The 19,196-nt window shown below is 44.9% G+C and overlaps 1 protein-coding gene across 1 annotated transcript in view; it reads left to right on the top strand.

The window, feature by feature from the left end:
* Positions 1–5,827: 5,827 nt before the first annotated feature.
* The window catches only part of LOC121546564 (extracellular sulfatase Sulf-2-like), a 30,500-nt gene continuing 17,131 nt past the window's right edge, over positions 5,828–19,196 (top strand). The window contains exons 1-3 of the mRNA XM_041857817.2: positions 5,828–5,835; positions 15,262–15,390; positions 18,943–18,999. Of these exons, the coding sequence (XP_041713751.1) occupies positions 5,828–5,835; positions 15,262–15,390; positions 18,943–18,999 (194 nt within the window). The remainder of the gene's footprint in view (positions 5,836–15,261; positions 15,391–18,942; positions 19,000–19,196) is intronic.

The raw sequence follows: 19,196 nt of genomic DNA, 5'->3' as shown, positions 1-19,196 counted from the left end.
ACAACATATTAGATGTAACAGCAGATGCAGCTCTCAAACATTGCATTTTAAAGCAGTCAACAGAGGGATATGCATTGCCATGAGACACACACACGCATATACACACACAGAGACTTCGAACCTACCGGTACTTTGAGTGGAGGCAGCGCTGTCCTCTCTCCAGTCCCTCCTGTCAGTACAGCGGGAGGCGGCGTTTCTCCGAGCAGAACCTCCTCATCAAAGTATCCTTCCACTCGGACTTAAACTTGTGAGTGAGGTCCTTTTCAAAAGCAAGCTTAAATCAGCTGGGCCTTGCGTCTGTGCAGCATACTGCGCCGATGCTCTGAGAAGACGCTTTTGAGCGTGGAAAATGAGTTTTCACACATTGCTGTGGAAGCTCCTAAAGTTAGGGCAAGTGTGTAGGCTGTGAGAACAGTCGGCATAGCCTGGAGTGCACAGTTGAATGTGCTGAGGATGTTGGCTATTATCAATTTTCCATCTTCGGGGGGAACCGGGGTGTCAGTCATTTTCTTCACCAGGAACTCACGAGCCACAGTATATTCAGATTCAACCACATCAGTTCCAGCTAATACCAGGAGAGGGGTTACCTTTGATGGGTCCAGGAAATTATCCTCTGCCTCTGGGTTCAAAGCAGCCAGTGCGCCAATGAGCTCGCTACTGCGCTCTCCAAAACGAGCATTCATCTCTCCTTGCACAGCATCGATAACACTGTAAAACAATCTCATGAACTCAGTCTTTTCATCTGTCACTTTGTTGCTGACCAACTGTTTCTTCAACTGCAAATCCGCGGAGGTTCTTATTAATTGTGCGTCTTCACTTGCTTGGACCAGGGTCGGTCACCGGCACAGCCTCGGTGGCCGATGCTGGAGGAGCGCAGAGATCCCACAGTGCAGAAAACTCGTTTTCTGTGCGCAGTGTCTTCACGCAGTCAGAAGCGCTATTCACAAGTGTCACCGCAGTGAACAAGTCAATATCTTCGGCCTGTAGTAGTCTGGTAGGCTGCTCGAAAAGTGACAACAGTTTCATAACAAGGTGCACAATGAAAAGAAAACTGCGCTGCGTAATGGCACGAAGCAGCCCCGTAGCCTCGACGCGCACCTCCGCTCCAAGGCCTCGTGTGTTTTCCACCTCGGTCAGTAATGTGGATATGTCGTGAAAACTCTTCACCACAACTTTGACCGTTGCCAAGTGGCCAGTCCATCTCTGGTCCAAGAGACGTTTCAGGACCAGAATAGCCACGGTGTACAGAATAGCCACGGTTGGCATCCTGATTAAGTTGTACAGCATGTTGCATACTCCAAAAAAATTATCGACAGCTGCTTCACTGGACATGGCATGAATCACAACCAGATGAAGTTGGTGATTAAAGCAGTGAATATATGGTATGTTACGATCCAGCTTGTTTTGGAGCAATTTCTGCACACCACCATGCCTGCCAGACATGAGTGATGCGCCATCATAAACTTGACTCAGGATTTTGTCCATGCTGAGTCCGGCGCTGGTGAGCTCATCAATGATGACACCTGTCAGAGCCTCTGCATCACCTTTCTCATATGTGGCCATTACCAAGAAGGGCTCACACAGACCATAGTTTGTCAACAAAACGCATAACTACAGATATGTTTTCTTGGCCTAAAGGATCCTGTGTGCCATCCACTTTAATTGAATACCAGCTATCGCCGACTTGTCTCACTATCTCCTCTGTCACGGGTTTGCTCATCATTTCGATAATCTCGTTTTGTATCTGTGGGCTGGTATAGCGTGCATTCTGTGGGATTGTTTTTGTAATCCGTGTCAGTTCAGGATCTTTGCGCATGGTGTACTCAAAGAGAGACAAAAACAGCCCCATTGAGCTATTATCATCTAACACACTGGCAAAACCAGCATTATCTCCACGTAACGGCAATTGATTCACCACTAAAAACTCCAGCATATCAATTACAGCTGACATGTAGTATCTGTTGCGAGCCAGTTGCTCTGAATTTAAGAGAGTGGAAATCTATTTTCCTATCTCTCTACGTTTTTCTGAATCGACATTGCTTCACAGGCTAAATGTTCTTTTGAAGCTGCATGCTTATTTAAGCCCTTGCCTGTTCCAATTGCATGTTTCCAATCATTAAATCCCTTAATGGAGAAGGTCGCGTCCGATGATACATATTTGAATTTCCTGCATGCATAACAAAATGCGGAGTCCTTTTCCACCGAGTACTCAAACCAGTCCCTGTTCAAATACCAGCTAGAGGAAAATGATCGTTTTTTTGAACCAAACATTTTGACTAGATATTTCCTCAACACAACCTGTTTGGGTTTGTCCATGCCGAGGTCACTCACACCCACTGATTCAACAGGCAGTTGTGGCCCAAATGCTGCCCCAGTCGCGGTTGCACTTGATCTGCAGGTCCTGACAGGCCCAGGGTCGGACTCCACGGAGCTACTAGCATCAGGCTCAGACTGTCGTCCAGGGTCTCCTTCTCCAACTACATCAGGAGGCGTCGGTGTCGTATCCAATTTGGCAGAGGAGACTGTTGGTGGGCTTTTCAACCACTTACGGATATCCATGACGAACTGAAGCGAGTAAGCCGGCGAAAACTCATCCAGCTTTCAAAAATGCGCGGTAACTGTTGAGCGGCTACACTGACGTAGGCTACGTCACGTACGTAGCCTAACTTTCTTTTTATTAAGGCCGTGATAGGCTGTTGCAGTGTAGATTCACATCAATCAAACAAAATCACACCATTGTTTCTTTATAATTTTAATGTTTTAATGATAAAGAATGCAACATTAATGCAACACAAAATTAGCAACTATTTTAATATAAAATTAAAGTAATTTTTTTAAGAGATCTGTGCCTCAAGTGGGGGGGGGGGCACAAGCATTTTGGGGGGCGGGCCCGGCCCCCTATGGCCCGCCCATAGCGACGGGTGTGACGCAGGTGTCTGTAATCATGGCCGGGTGTGGCCTAATAGCATTGGCCTAATAGCATTGGCCTAATAGCATTGGCCAATTCGCAGATAAAAACATACAAAAAACATGGATAGCATATGATCATGGATACTTGGCTACATAAGCCCACAACATTTACAATGCATAGCAAAATCACAAGAATGGCTTCAAATCAAAGTCTACGTTGAGACCGAAGGGAGCAAGGGTCTTTAAATTAAAGATCCAGGCAGCCTCTCGTTTTATCAATAAGTTGTCGAGGTCACCCCCTCTCCTAGGGAGGGTGACCTGTTCGATGCCGATATAACGTAGGGAAGAAATCGAGTGGTTCGCTACCAAAAAGTTGGCAGCGACTGGGTATGTCGAGTTTTTGCACCTAATGGTGCTACGATGCTCTGATATTCGTACTTTTAATTCGCGCTTTGTTTTACCCACATAATTTTTACCACAAGGACAAGTTATAAGATAAATAACTGCCTTAGTGGAGCACGTAATAACACCTTTGATTGGGATCCGTTTCCCTGTTTGGGGGTGTTTGAAGGATCTACATTTGTAAGTGCCATTGCATTGAGCTCAGCCGTTACACTTGTAGTTTCCATCCCGTAGAGGCGCAAATAGACGTTGTGCAGGGATATTTAGGGGTGGTAAATCAGAGTTTACCAATTGATCTCTGAGATTTCTGCCCCGTGAGAATACAACCAAGGGAGGGTCTGAAAATACATTACCAATACTGTCATCGGATCTTAGAATGTGCCAATGTTTGTAAACGATTCCCTTAATTTGTTCAGAGCACTTTGAATAGCGTGTAGTTAGAACGCAAGAATGCTTCTTTTTGCGAGACTGTCCTTGAAAGAGATCAGGTCTCGATCTGTTTTGAATTTTCTCAATGGCAGTATTAATCTGACCATTTTTGTACCCCCTCTCCTTGAATTTTCTTTGCGTCTCAGCCATATTACGGTCGAAATCTGATTGTTTTTTACAAATTATTTTTGATTCGACAGAATTGGCTGTAGGGCAAACTGTTTTTCAAAGGAAGCGGGTGACAACTATCAGCCCTCAACAAACTGTTACGATCAGTAGGTTTCCTGTAAAGATCAGTGTATAGAACATTATCCTCACACAAAATCAGAAGATCAAGGAAACTGATTTGACGTGTGTTAGATTGCATAATAAATCTCAGGTGCTCAGAACAAGAGTTAAGAAAAGCATGGAATGCCTGGTGCTGTTTCGAATCACCCCTCCATAGAACAAAAATATAATCAATGTACCGTTTCCAAATAATAATGTTAGGCAAGAAAACATTTTTGAGAGGATTGAAAATTGACTGTTTCTCAATGTAACCCACATACAAATTAGCATAGTTAGGAGCCATAGGGGATCCCATAGCGGTACCCTTCGTCTGAATAAAGAAATCATGTAGAAACATGAAGTAGTTGTGTGTGAGTACTATTTCAGCCAATGTTATCATGCATGCACTGGAAGGTAGTTCATTAGGGGTTCAAGCTAACTCTCTCTCCTCTGCTCTCGTCCTTCTAGACCTGTCTGCTGCCTTTGATACTGTGAACCATCAGATCCTCCTCTCCACCCTCTCCGAGCTGGGCATCTCCGGCGCGGCTCACTCTTGGATCGCGTCCTACCTGACCGGTCGCTCCTACCAAGTGGCGTGGCGAGAAGCTGTCTCCGCACCACGTGCTCTCACCACTGGTGTCCCCCAGGGCTCAGTTCTAGGCCCTCTCCTATTCTCGCTATACACCAAGTCACTTGGCTCTGTCATATCCTCACATGGCCTCTCCTATCATTGCTACGCTGACGATACACAACTAATCTTCTCCTTCCCCCTTCTGATAACCAGGTGGCGAATCGCATCTCTGCATGTCTGGCAGATCACCACCTCAAGCTGAACCTTGGCAAGACGGAGCTGCTCTTCCTCCCGGGGAAGGACTGCCTGTTCCATGATCTCGCCATCACGGTTGACAACTCCGTTGTGTCCTCCTCCCAGAGTGCGAAGAGCCTTGGCGTGACCCTGGACAACACCCTGTCGTTCTCCGCTAACATCCCGATCCTGTAGGTTCATTTATCCCACTGGCTATAAGGTGAATGCACCAATTTGTAAGTCGCTCTGGATAAGAGCGTCTGCTAAATGACGTAAATGTAAAATAGGGTCACGTTGCAGAAGAAAATGTTTCATGGCTTCAATACCGCCCTTGTGTGGAATATGAATGTATAACGACTCAACATCAAAAGTAACTAACAAGGTATTATCAGGGAGAGGATCAAGAGATTCAATAATATAGATCATACTGCTAGTGTCCTTTACAAAGGAGGGGAGCTGTTCTGCGAGAGATCTAATAAAAAAGTCAACATAGGTCGATAAAGGGGCTGTTACTGCATCAATGCCCGCTACAATAGGGCGCCCTGGAGGTTTTGTAACATTCTTGTGTAATTTCGGCAAAGTATAGAAAGTACCAATTTTAGGGTGTTGAATAGCCAAAAAATCGTGTTCTTTTTTGGTGATTTGACCAGAACTTAAATACCCATCTAGGACAGAAAATATAGTGTTCTGAAATTGGGAAGTGGGGTCACTTCTGAGTTTCTTGTAAAAGGTGTTGTCAAGCAGTTGTCTGTGACACTCATTTACATAAACTGTCCTATCCATGAGTACAACTGACCCACCCTTATCAGCAGGCGGGTAAGAACTGACGTATCGAATTGTAAATCAAGCAACGCTTGTTTTTCATCCTTGGGTAAATTTTGAAAAGATATGTACTCCTGTTTGTTCTTAAGGAGATTACCAACATATTTTTCAACGAGTCTGCAATATGTCTCAATAGAGTGATTGCGATTGGCTGGAGGTACAAAATAACTTACTTCTGAAAGGAGTCGGAATATGTGCAGGTGAGCCACCTACATGTTCAGTTGAAATATCACGATTAGGGGAGCTGAAGTATTCCCTTAAACGGATGTTTCTAAAAAAAAACTTAAACATGTCTACATTAACATCGAAATCGTTGCACTGAGTTGTAGGCACAAAAGATAACCCTTTATTAAGCAAGGAGACATGGGCAGGTCTCAATATCTTGCTTGATAAATTAAAGACACTCAGTCCCGTGGGTTCTGGGACCCCTCTGCCTCTGGTTGTCGTTTCTTCTTACCACGTCGTGTACGGCATCTCATCGGTACACGTGACCGCGGCCACCTCCGCGCTTCCGTCGACCCAGTCTCTCGTTGGATAAAAAACTGCCGCTGGAAGCGGATGAGGCGCTGGTTGTAGAGCGTTGGTAAGACCGGAGTGGATAGAAGTTAGCGGCTTCTTTTGTCAGGGTTTCTCCAGAAGTAGACTTTGTCCTCGGCCTTGTCTTTTTTGTCTTGGTTGAATTTCTTGATTTTAAGCTCTGTTAACATATAGACTAATATGTTATAAATTGTGTTCTTACACTGGTACAGTTATGCCCTATGAGAGATGTACAACTGCGCATGTGCGAAAATAAAGAATGGGCATTTTCCCGCGTTCTGGTTGAAACACCAACGATGAACATGTGTGTTTATTCCTCCGTTAAGTAAGCCGGTATTCCTGTCCTGAAGATGACAGCACCAACAGGTTATGGGCCCAGGAGGGAACATGGAAGCCGATGGAATAGATTATGTTTCGACAGAGATGAAAAAAACTACGAGTTATGGGAGACGAAGTTTTTTGACACTTGCGTTTGCTAGGGCTAAAGGCCACCATATTGAGCGTGGATGAAGATGAAGAAGACGGAGAGAAAAATGAAGAAGCCTACGCCGAATTGATACAGGTTTTGGATGATAAAAGTCTTTCCCTGATAATGAGAGAAGCAGCAGATGATGGGAGAAAAGCGTTGAAGATATTGAGGGAACATTATGCAGGTAAAGGGAAGCCACGTGTGATTAGCCTCTACACTGAGCTAACTTCTCTTCAGAAAGCCAGTGACGAAAGTGTTACGGATTATATCATTCGTGCTGAGACGGCTATTACAGCACTGAGGAATGCTGAAGAGACTTTAAGTGACGGGCTGTTGATTGCAATGATTCTGAAAGGTTTGCCCGAATCATTTAAGCCGTTTGCCATCCACATAACGCAGAGTGACGAGCCGACAACTTATGGCAAGTTCAAAACCAAGTTGAGGAGCTATGAAAGCACCGAGAAGTTTAGCGCCATTTCCACTGATGACAACGTGATGAAGGCAAGTAACATTAAAGTTAGCTGGCCAAGAGGAAGAGATAAAGGGACCGAGATAACCTGCTTCAACTGTGGCCAGAAAGGGCACAAGGCCCGGGAATGTACCGTTACTGAAGAGCACAGAGAACGGAGACAGTGGTGTAGTTTTTGCAAGAGCTCCACTCATACTGACGCAAATTGCAGACGAAAAAGAAGAGACAATGTGAAACAAGCAACAGATGCTGAAGGCCACACATTTGCATTCAAAATAAGTGACTGTCAGGTTCGTGGACTGAAACAAAAAGGGCTGATGGTTGATACGGGAGCAACGTCACATATAGTCACGGACATCGGGAAGTTTAAGGAGTTTGACAAGACTTTCAAACCGGAAAAACATTCCGTGGAGCTGGCTGACGGAACAAGAACGAATGGTGTCACGGAGAGGAGAGGTGCAGCGGAGGTTTACCTGAGAGACAACACGGGTCGTCGGGTGAAAACAGCGCTGACGAAGGCGCTGTACGTGCCGTCGTTTCCACAGGACATTTTCTCTGTTAAAGCAGCGACAGCCAACGGAGCTTCAGTCAACTTTCGACAGGGGTGTAACAAGCTCATCCACAAGAACGGTACCACTTTTGACATCGAGGAGTACGATAGACTTTACTATCTTAACACTGTAAGTGATGAAAATGATGGATGTTATGGGTGCTATGATATTCACACACGGCACAAAATTCTTGGCCACTGTAATTTTGAGGATGTGTCAAAGTTAGAAAATGTGACAGAGGGAATGAAAATCACAGGTAAGATTGACAAATCTACCCTCAACTGTGAAATCTGCACACAGGGAAAATTTGTTCAGAGCAGAAACAGAGAGCCTGATGAAAAGGCAAAAGCAGCTCTTGAGCTTGTGCACACTGATTTGGCTGGCCCTATTGAGCCAGAGGCGAAAGATGGGTTCAGATATACTCTAGCATTTACGGATGATTATTCAGGGTCAGTTTTTGTGTATTTCCTAAAAGCAAAAAGTGATACTGTAAAAGCTACTGAGAAGTTTATTGCTGATGTGGCCCCTTATGGAAAAATAAAGTGTGTCAGGTCAGATAATGGCACAGAGTACACAGCCAAAGAGTTCCAGTCACTGCTCAGTAAGAATGCCATAAGACATGAAACTTCAGCCCCTTACTCACCCCATCAAAATGGGACCGCTGAGAGAAATTGGAGAACACTGTTTGAAATGGCAAGATGCATGCTACTTGAGAGCAACCTACCAAAGAAATTGTGGACATATGCTGTAATGACTGCTGCAGTAATTCGCAATAGGTGTTACAATAAGCGTGTAGGACAGACTCCACACTACATGTTTACTGGGAGAAAGCCTGATCTTTCAAAGATGAAAGAATTTAGAAAGCTAACTCTCTCTCCTCTGCTCTTGTCCTTCTAGACCTGTCTGCTGCCTTTGATACTGTGAACCATCAGATCCTCCTCTCCACCCTCTCCGAGCTGGGCATCTCCGGCGCGGCTCACTCCTGGATTGCGTCCTACCTGACCGGTCGCTCCTACCAAGTGGCGTGGCGAGAAGCTGTCTCCGCACCACGTGCTCTCACCACTGGTGTCCCCCAGGGCTCAGTTCTAGGCCCTCTCCTTTTCTCCCCTATACACCAAGTCACTTGGCTCTGTCATATCCTCACATGGCCTCTCCTATCATTGCTACGCTGACGATACACAACTAATCTTCTCCTTTCCCCCTTCTGATAACCAGGTGGCGAATCGCATCTCTGCATGTCTGGCAGACATATCAGTATGGATGACGGATCACCACCTCAAGCTGAACCCTGGCAAGACGGAGCTGCTCTTCCTCCCGGGGAAGGACTGCCCGTTCCATGATCTCGCCATCACGGTTGACAACTCCGCTGTGTCCTCCTCCCAGAGTGCGAAGAGCCTAGGCGTGACCCTGGACAACACCCTGTCGTTCTCCGCCAACATCAAGGCGGTGACCCGCTCCTGCAGGTTCATGCTCTACAACATCCGGAGAGTACGACCCTGCCTTACACAGGAAGCGGCACAGGTCCTAATCCAGGCACTTGTCATCTCCCCGTCTGGACTACTGCAACTCGCTGTTGGCTGGCCTCCCTGCCTGTGCCATTAAACCCCTACAACTCATCCAGAATGCCGCAGCCCGTCTGGTGTTCAACCTTCCCAAGTTCTCTCACGTCACCCCCCTCCTCCGCACACTCCACTGGCTTCCAGTTGAAGCTCGCATCCGCTACAAGACCATGGTGCTTGCCTATGGAGCAGTGAGGGGAACGGCACCTCTGTACCTTCGGGCTCTGATCAGTCCCTACACCCAAACGAGGGCATTGCGTTCATCCACCTCTGGCCTGCTGGCTCCCCTTCCTCTGCGGAAGCATAGTTCCCGCTCAGCCCAGTCAAAACTGTTCGCTGCTCTGGCACCCCAATGGTGGAACAAGCTCCCTCACGACGCCAGGACAGCGGAGTCATTCACCACCTTCCGGAGACATTTGAAACCCCACCTCTTTAAGGAATACCTGGGATAGGATAAAGTAATCCTTCTACCCCCCCAAATTGTAAAGTGGTTATCCCACTGGCTATAGGGTGAACGCACCAATTTGTGAGTCGCTCTGGATAAGAGCGTCTGCTAAATGACGTTAATGTGCCCTTGAGCGAGGCACTTAACCCTAATTGCTCCTGTAAGTCGCTCTGGATAAGAGCGTCTGCTAAATGACTAAAATGTAAATGTAATGTAAATGTAATTTGGATCTGTTTGCTATGCATACAGACAGAACAAGAAAAAGTTGGACTCAAGATGTGAAAAGGGTATTTTTGTCGGGTATGATAAAAATAGTCCAGCATACCTAGTCTACTACACAGACACTGGAAAAGTTCTTAAAAACAGATTAGTCAAGTTCGTTACAAAAGGTGTAGTCGAACGCCAAACTCAGACAGATTTGGAAATGAGTGATGATCTTCATGGGGAGAGATTTCAATCCCCCATGCCAAAAGCCAAGATGGCAGATCAAAATTCCGAAGAGACACAAGATGTGCAAATGGAGACTTCAGATAGTCAGAGTCCACGCTATCCAGACAGAGAGAGGAAGAAGCCCCAGTACTTAAAAGACTATGAGTGTAAAGTGAAGTGTGATGACCAGATACCACCTAGTGTTGACTACTGCTACAGAGTAATGTGCAATGCACCACAAACCTTCAAAGAAGCAATGATTTCACCAAAATCAGAGATTTGGGCTACTGCTATGAAGGAGGAGATGGATTCCCTTAGGGAAAATGATACATTCACATTGACCACACTGCCAGAGGGTAAAAATGCAGTGGGGGGCAGGTGGGTCTATGCGGTCAAAAACAATTCAGATGAGACTGAGACATACAAGGCAAGATATGTTGCAAAGGGATATAGTCAAGTGGCAGGAATAGACTATAAGGAGACTTTTTCTCCAACTGCAAATATGACATCAGTACGTTGTTTGATGCAGCTAGCAGCTCAGTATGACTTAGAGTTACATCAGATGGATGTCAAAACAGCATATCTACATGCTCCTATTGACTGTGAAGTGTACATGGAGCAACCAGAGGGTTTTGAAGTCAGGTCAGATACAGGTGAGCAACTAGTCTGCAAACTGAACAAGTCACTGTACGGCCTGAAACAGTCAGGAAGGAACTGGAACATAATGTTGCATGATCACCTTAGTGAAAATGGTTTTACACAGAACCCAGCTGATCACTGTGTTTACAACAAACAAACTGCAACAGAAAAGATCATTTTGATAATTTGGGTCGATGATCTAATTATCGCTGCTAGTGATAGTGACTCACTCACAAGTGTAAAAGAAATGTTAAGTGAAAAATTTAAGATGAAAGATCTTGGGAGGCTTGGACATTTCCTAGGCATTGATTTTACACAAAGTGAAGGGAAAATAAAGATGAGCCAAACAAGGTACATAACCAAGATACTGGAAAGGTTTGGTATGTCAGACTGTAAAACAAGGTCAACACCATGTGAACAAAAAAACAAACTTTGATGGTGATGGTGAACCTATTGATTCAAAAAGGTATCGTGAAGTGATAGGCAGCTTGATATATGTTATGACATGTACAAGACCGGATATCAGTTGGATTGTAAGCAAGCTGTCACAATACCTATCAGAACCAAAAGAGCAACACTGGATAACAGCTAAACATGTGTTGAGGTACTTGAAGGGGACAATGAATCAGGAGTTGTGTTACAAAAAGGGGGGTGGAAAAACTCAACCTCGTAGCATATAGTGATGCTGATTGGGCAGCAGATCAAAGTGACAGACGAAGCATAACAGGGTATTGTTTTAGTTTAACTAAATGTGGACCTGTTATTTCATGGAGGTCTAAGAAGCAGCCAACAGTAGCTTTATCTACATGTGAAGCAGAGTACATGGCACTGGCTGCTACTACACAAGAAAGTTTGTACCTTGTACAGTTATTGGGCCAGATGGATAGTGAGTGCCAATATGCACCAGTAACAATCTTTGAAGATAACCAAGGTGCAATTGCTCTGTCAAAGAACCCAGTATGTCGTCAGAGATGTAAACATGTTGACATCAGATATCATTTAATTCGATCTGCACTCAGTGATGGCAAAATAAGTATTGAATATTGTCCAACGGCAGACATGGTTGCAGATGTTTTGACTAAACCTGTAACGAAGTTCAAAAATGAAAAATTCTTGGGTTATATGTTTGGAATGTAAACTGACATTTGTGAGATGTATAACTGTAAGCTAAATGTGTTGATAGTTAGGTTGAATACGACTTGTACAGTATAAGAGCAAGTGGGGGTGTTAACATATAGACTAATATGTTATAAATTGTGTTCTTACACTGGTACAGTTATGCCCTATGAGAGATGTACAACTGCGCATGTGCGAAAATAAAGAATGGGCATTTTCCCGCGTTCTGGTTGAAACACCAACGATGAACATGTGTGTTTATTCCTCCGTTAAGTAAGCCGGTATTCCTGTCCTGAAGATGACAGCACCAACAAGCTCCTTTAATTATATAGACAACTTGTCCTGGAGCGCTTGGTTAGTTGTCATCAATTCATTGAATATGCCATCATCATTAACAGCTCTTTGCAGAGCTGTGCGTTTCTCTTCAATCGTGGTATTTATTTCAATAAAATCATTTTTCAACTGGTCAACAATTAATGTCATTAAATCAATAGAGCATTTGTTCAGGATGGCACACCAGCGCTCACAGAAATAATCTGTGCGCTGTCCCAATTATGGTTCTTTTTGCCACCTGAGTCCCCGTGGAATAACGCCTTGACGCAATCACTAAGTGTGACTATATGTAGATGCATTCTCGTCTGGCGCTTAGATAAGTTTAACAGTTATTTCGAGAGGTCAGAATTTACCCCCCGGCATGTCAAAAAGGGACTCTGATATAATTATGTTATCACGTTCCCTTTGGCTATATTCAAAGATGTCTTGTTTGGGTCTTTGACCAGTGTCAGGAAAATAATTATCATTCGGCATCATTTTAGAGCTTTTTGTCGGTAGGGTGTTTACTGGGTAACAGATTAAGATAAAGGCGAAAGAAACGCACATGGATAGCATATGATCATAGATACTTGGCCCACAACATTTACAATTAATAGCAAAATCACAAGAATGGCTAATTATTCAGTGTCCCTCAGGCTATGGCAGGCAAATACATATTTGGCTGCGAGAGGAGCCATTGCTCCTTCGCCCATTAGTATTTTTAGTATTTTTTTTATTTGAACAACAATAATAATGGTAATGACAATAATAGCAACAACAATAATAATAAGTAAGTTACTATTTACTATGCAGATGTTATTATTCAGTGTCCGGTAAAGGCGAAAGAAACGCACACCTATTTAGGCGAGGTGCTGGCTGACGGCGTAAAACACTTGAAAAAGAAAAGGAAAGCCGCACACTCTAGCTCCAGGGGACAGATCACTCAGACCCTCCATATCCCTCTTTGCTCCAGCTCTGTGTCATCACTCCTCAGCCAGTTTCATCACCCCACCTCAACCTGGACCCATCTCTTCCCAATTCTCTGGCTCTCCTTCCTCTCCCATTTCCTCTTCTCTCCTCCCCTTCCTCCCTCCCAAGGGTTTGGATTGAATAACATTACTGTTGTTAACCACTTCCTTGGTGTGTCTCTGCACTCTGTTCCCTGGAAAAGCAGACTACGACAGTGAAAGCCATTTCACGGGGAGATCATGAGATTGTGAAAAACGACTGACTTAACAACAAGGGGAAGAAGATTAAAATCCTTAAGAATCTATTGACTCATCAATCTAAGAAACATAATTTAAAAATCCCCATAAAAATCCGTCAGTTTAAACTACAGATATTTTTTGCATGGGCTGTGTCTCAATCCATCTCATCCACCTATGTCAGCCTTCCGCATCTGCGGTGGAAGGTGACCGAGCTAGAGCGGTGTTTGTCAGACCATGAGAAAATCGTTCTTCTCACAAAAACATCTGTAGCGTCCAAACGGTTTGGCCTGCAAACTACACTCTATGGACAGGGGAGACTCACGAACACGATGGTGTTTTGCTCTACGACCCCCACGGCTGTCACAGGACTCGTCTGAAGGTAACCCATACAAACGAATGGAAGTATGGACGTAGTTTTGTTTCAACAGAAATAAGGGGTGAAATATGTGTTAGCTTAGTAGGGAGGAGGGAATAGAGTGAGTGAAAGGAGGGAGCCTAAGATGGGGGATATACTTTTGTAGTGAAGGAGGGATGGTGAAGGGAATCAGGTGTATGGTTGATATGACTGGACAAATGGCCTACAGAGCCTAAGGGTTGAATACCTCCCTTGTTCCCCTCTCTGTCCTGAAGGTCCTCATCTTCTCTTCTGTCTGGACTCTAGATCTCTGGAGCAGTCATTTGTCAGCTTCACATGATAATGATCTGTCACCTGCCCCCTCTACTCTCTCTCTCTCTCTCTCTCTCTCTCTCTCTCTCTCTCTCTCTCTCTCTCTCTCTCTCTCTCTCTCTCTCTCTCTCTCTCTCTCTCTCTCTCTCTCTCTCTGTCTCTCTCTCCATCGCTCTCTGCTTTCTCGGTCTCTCCATCTCTCGCTCTCCCTCTCTCTCTCCATCATGCGCGCTCTCTCTCTCTCTCTCTCTCTCTCTCTCTCTCTCTCTCTCTCTCTCTCTCGCTCTCTCGCTCTCTCTCTCCCTGTTTCTCGGTCTCTCCATCTCTCGCTCGCTCTCTCTCTCCATCCCACTCTCTCTCATCAGCTGACGTTAACCAACCAGATACCATCTGACCGTGCTCCGTAATAACCTTGTCCCCTTATCTCTCACTGCGTCTCCATAGCAACCCTCACATGGTGCTAAACATTGACCTGGCGCCCACCATCTAAGATGGGGGATATACTTTTGTAGTGAAGGAGGGATGGTGAAGGGAATCAGGTGTATGGTTGATATGACTGGACAAATGGCCTACAGAGCCTAAGGGTTGAATACCTCCCTTGTTCCCCTCTCTCTGTCCTGAAGGTCCTCATCTTCTCTTCTGTCTGGACTCTAGATCTCTGGAGCAGTCATTTGTCAGCTTCACATGATAATGATCTGTCACCTGCCCCCTCTACTCTCTCTCTCTCTCTCTCTCTCTCTCTCTCTCTCTCTCTCTCTCTCTCTCTCTCTCTCTCTCTCTCTCTCTCTCTCTCTCTCTCTCTCTCTCTCTCTCTCTCTGTCTCTCTCTCTCTCTCTCTGTCTCTCTCTCTCTCACTCTCTCTGTCTCTCTCTCTCTCTCACTCTCTCTGTCTCTCTCTCATCTCTCTCTCTCGCTCTCTCCTCTCTCTCTCTCTCTCGTTTTCTCTCTCCATCGCTCTCTGTTTCTCGGTCTCTCCATCTCTCGCTCTCCCTCTCTCTCTCCATCATGCGCTCTCTCTCTCTCTCTCTCTCTCTCTCTCTCTCTCTCTCTCTCTCTCTCTCTCGCTCTCTCGCTCTCTCTCTCCCTGTTTCTCGGTCTCTCCATCTCTCGCTCTCTCTCTCTCTCCATCCCACTCTCTCTCATCAGCTGACGTTAACCAACCAGATACCATCTGACCGTGCTCCGTAATAACCTTGTCCCCTTATCTCTCACTGCGTCTCCATAGCAACCCTCACATGGTGCTAAACATTGACCTGGCGCCCACCATCCTGGACATCGCTGGCATGGACGTCCCGCCGGACATGGACGGCAAGTCCATCCTCAAACTGCTGGACATAGAGAGGCCAGTCAACAGGTATGGAGCAAAAAGGGAAACATCCTGTCCATAACTATTTTATACTCATACAGTATGATATGTGTATTCTGTATGTTGGCAGGCAATACAGTGGCTTGCGAAAGTGTTCACCCCCCTTGGCATTTTTCCTATTTTGTTGCCTTACAACCTGGAATTAAAATAGATTTTTGGGGGGGTTTGTATCATTGGAATTACACAACATGCCTACCACTTTGAAGATGCAAAATAGTTTTTATCGTGAAACAAACAAGAAATAAGACAAAAAAAACTGAAAACTTGAGCGTGGATAACTATTCACATTCATTGGTCTCTTTGTTGTCTCTCTGATTAATGCCCTCCTTGCCTGGTCCGTGAGTTTTGGTAGGTGGCCCTCTCTTGGCAGGTTTGTTGTGGTGCCATATTCTTTCAATTTTTTTAATAATGGATTTAATGGTGCTCCGTGGGATGTTCAAGGTTTCGGATATTTTTTTATAACCCAACCCTGATATGTACTTCTCCACAACTTTGTCCCTGACCTGTTTGGAGAGCTCCTTGGTCTACATGGTGCCGCTTGCTTGGTGGTGCCCCTTGCTTAATGGTGTTGCAGACTCTGGAGCCTTTCAGAACAGGTGTATATATATACAGTGAGGGAAAAAAGTATTTGGTCCCCTGCTGATTTTGTACGTTTGCCCACTGACAAAGACATGATCAGTCTATAATTTTAATGGTAGGTTTATTTGAACAGTGAGAGACAGAATAACAACAAAAGAATCCAGAAAAACGCATGTCAAAAATGTTATAAATTGATTTGCATTTTAATGAGGGAAATAAGTATTTGACCCCTCTGCAAAAAATTACTTAGTACTTGGTGGCAAAACCCTTGTTGGCAATCACAGAGGTCAGACGTTTCTTGTAGTTGGCCACCAGGTTTGCACACATCTCAGGAGAGATTGTGTTCCACTCCTCTTTGCAGATCTTCTCCAAGTCATTAAAATCCACAGATTTTCTATGGGATTATGGTCTGGAGACTGGCTAGGCCACTCCAGGACCTTAATGTGCTTCTTCTTGAGCCACTCCTTTGGATGCGGTGAAGTTGTCCTGTCCCCTTAGCAGAAAAACACCCCCAAAGCATAATGTTTCCACCTCCATGTTTGACGGTGGGGATGGTGTTCTTGGGGTCATAGGCAGCATTCCTCCTCCTCCAAACACGGCGAGTTGAGTTGATGCCAAAGAGCTCGATTTTGGTCTCATCTGACCACAACACTTTCACCCAGTTCTCCTCTGAATCATTCAGATGTTCATTGGCAAACTTCAGACGGGCCTGTATATGTGCTTTCTTGAGCAGGGGGACCTTGCGGGCGCTGCAGGATTTCAGTCCTTCACGGCGTAGTGTGTTACCAATTGTTTTCTTGGTGACTATGGTCCCAGCTGCCTTGAGATCATTGACAAGATCCTCCCGTGTAGTTCTGGGCTGATTCCTCACCATTCTCATGATCATTGCAACTCCACGAGGTGAGATCTTGCATGGAGATTGACAGTTATTTTGTGTTTCTTCCATTTGCGAATAATCGCACCAACTTTTGTCACCTTCTCACCAAGCTGCTTGGCCATGGTCTTGTAGCCCATTCCAGCCTTGTATAGGTCTACAATCTTGTCCCTGACATCCTTGGAGAGCTCTTTGGTCTTGGCCATGGTGGAGAGTTTGGAATCTGATTGATTGATTGCTTCTGTGGACAGGTGTCTTTTATACAGGTAACAAGCTGAGATTAGGAGCACTCCCTTTAAGAGTGTGCTCCTAATCTCAGCTCATTACCTGTATAAAAGACACCTGGGAGCCAGAAATCTTTCTGATTGAGAGGGGGTCAAAAAACTTATTTCCCTAATTAAACAACATTTTTGACATGAGTTTTTCTGGATTTTTTTGTTGTTATTCTGTCTCTCACTGTTCAAATAAACCTACCATTAAAATTATAGACTGATCATTTCTTTGTCAGTGGGCAAACGTACAAAATCAGCAGGGGATCAAATACTATATACTGAGATCATGTGACACTTAGATTGCACACAGGTGGACTTTATTTAACTAATTATGTGACTTCTGACGATAACTGGTTGCACCAGATCTTATTTAGGGGCTTCATAGCAAAGGGGGTGAATACATATGCACGCACCTCTTTACCGTTATTTGTATTTTTTTTCATTTCACTTCACCAATTTGGACTATTTTGTGTTTGTCCATTACATGAAATCCAAATAAAAATCCATTTAAATTACAGGTTGTAATGCAACAAAATAGGAAAAACGCCAAGGGGGATGAATACATTTGCAAGGCACTGTAGATCACTGACAGAAGTAGCTGTATATCCTCTAGGTCCCTTAAATTCAACTCTGGACCTGGAAGCCAGTTCCACTGCTTTTTTCATTGTTCCCCTCTAATCAGGCACTGATTTAGGACAACAGGTGGGTGCAAGAAATTATCAGGTAGAACAGAAAACCATGCAGGATCCGGACCTCGTAGGGTAAGATTTTAATACCCCTGCTCTAGGTGATTCTATTGAATATGAGTTGTACATTGGCACAGGCCACTGACAGGTTTTAGTTCCCTCAGGGTTCCTGCTCTTCTCTGGTAAAATCACTGCAAAAGAGCCCAATCTAACACCTGGGTTTGACCAATGAGTTTTCCTCAAAACTGTGGCACCGCACCGATTTTTGGACCTGGCTCGGCCTTCCAGGTTACCATGGCATCCGTTGAGTTCACATCCACATCCCAGCGACACCTCTTCCTCCTGCCCAGCCTGGATATTGCTTTCGTTAACGAAAAAAAAGAAAGATATAAAAAAATAAAAACTCCTTCTCCATCCCTCGAAGACATGTCAACGGGGAACTGAGGTAATAACTCCAGGAGCTGGCCTGCCTGCCAATGCCACTGAGTGAAGGAAGAGCTTTCACCACAGGAGAATGAAAGTAGGGATGGAGGGGGGTAAATGTGTGTGGTGTGTTGGGGGATTCTCTTCTCTTTCCCAGCCCTGCAGCTGTAATTAGAGAGAGATGGCTGTGAAATTGTTTCGCAGGCAGGGGAGGCTAGCTGGCTGGCATGATGTGGGGGTGTGGGGAAGAGAGGAGGTCAAGGGATGGGGTGGGATGGAGGAGAGCAGAGCTGTGCTGGGAAAAGGAGAGAGGGAGAGAGAAAGGTTGAGGGTGGAGGAGAGAGGGAGCAGCGTTGTGGGCCGATGGATCAATAACTAAGATCTGAGCACCAGGCCAGGAGAAGGTCAGAGCACTCAGGGAAGAGACCAATTTATTCCACTTTATTTTCTTCTACGTTCGATCACTTTCCTTTTTCCTGTCCTCAACCAAAAGAACACCTGAAGTGTGCTATCGATTGTTTTCCTCTCAGACTGACCCATGGCTGTTTTTTATCTCCCTCCCAACATTTTATCATCACTGGAGGCTGTTGCCCTATGGAGTGTAGGAATTATTATTTCCTCAAGCGTTACATGGTGTTCTGACTGTCACACCTAGTCAATGAAGGAGATGGCTGATGGATCTGTCTTTATCGCTCCTGATTGTCAGGTTCCAGGTGAACAAGAAGGGGAAGGTGTGGAGAGATTCGTTCCTGGTGGAAAGAGGGTGAGTCACAGGAGATCATCTCACTGTTTCTTTGGGTTTAAAATATACACTGCTCAAAAAAATAAAGGGAACACTAAAATAACACATCCTAGATCTGAATGAATGACATTATCTTATTAAATACTTTTTTCTTTACATAGTTGAATGTGCTGACAACAAAATCACACAAAAATTATCAATGGAAATAAAATTTATCA

The sequence above is a fragment of the Coregonus clupeaformis genome, chromosome 30 (genome assembly GCF_020615455.1).
Source record: "Coregonus clupeaformis isolate EN_2021a chromosome 30, ASM2061545v1, whole genome shotgun sequence".
NCBI lineage: Eukaryota > Metazoa > Chordata > Actinopteri > Salmoniformes > Salmonidae > Coregonus > Coregonus clupeaformis.
Note: the sequence above shows the minus strand (reverse complement) of the source record. Positions and strands in the feature narration are given on the sequence as shown.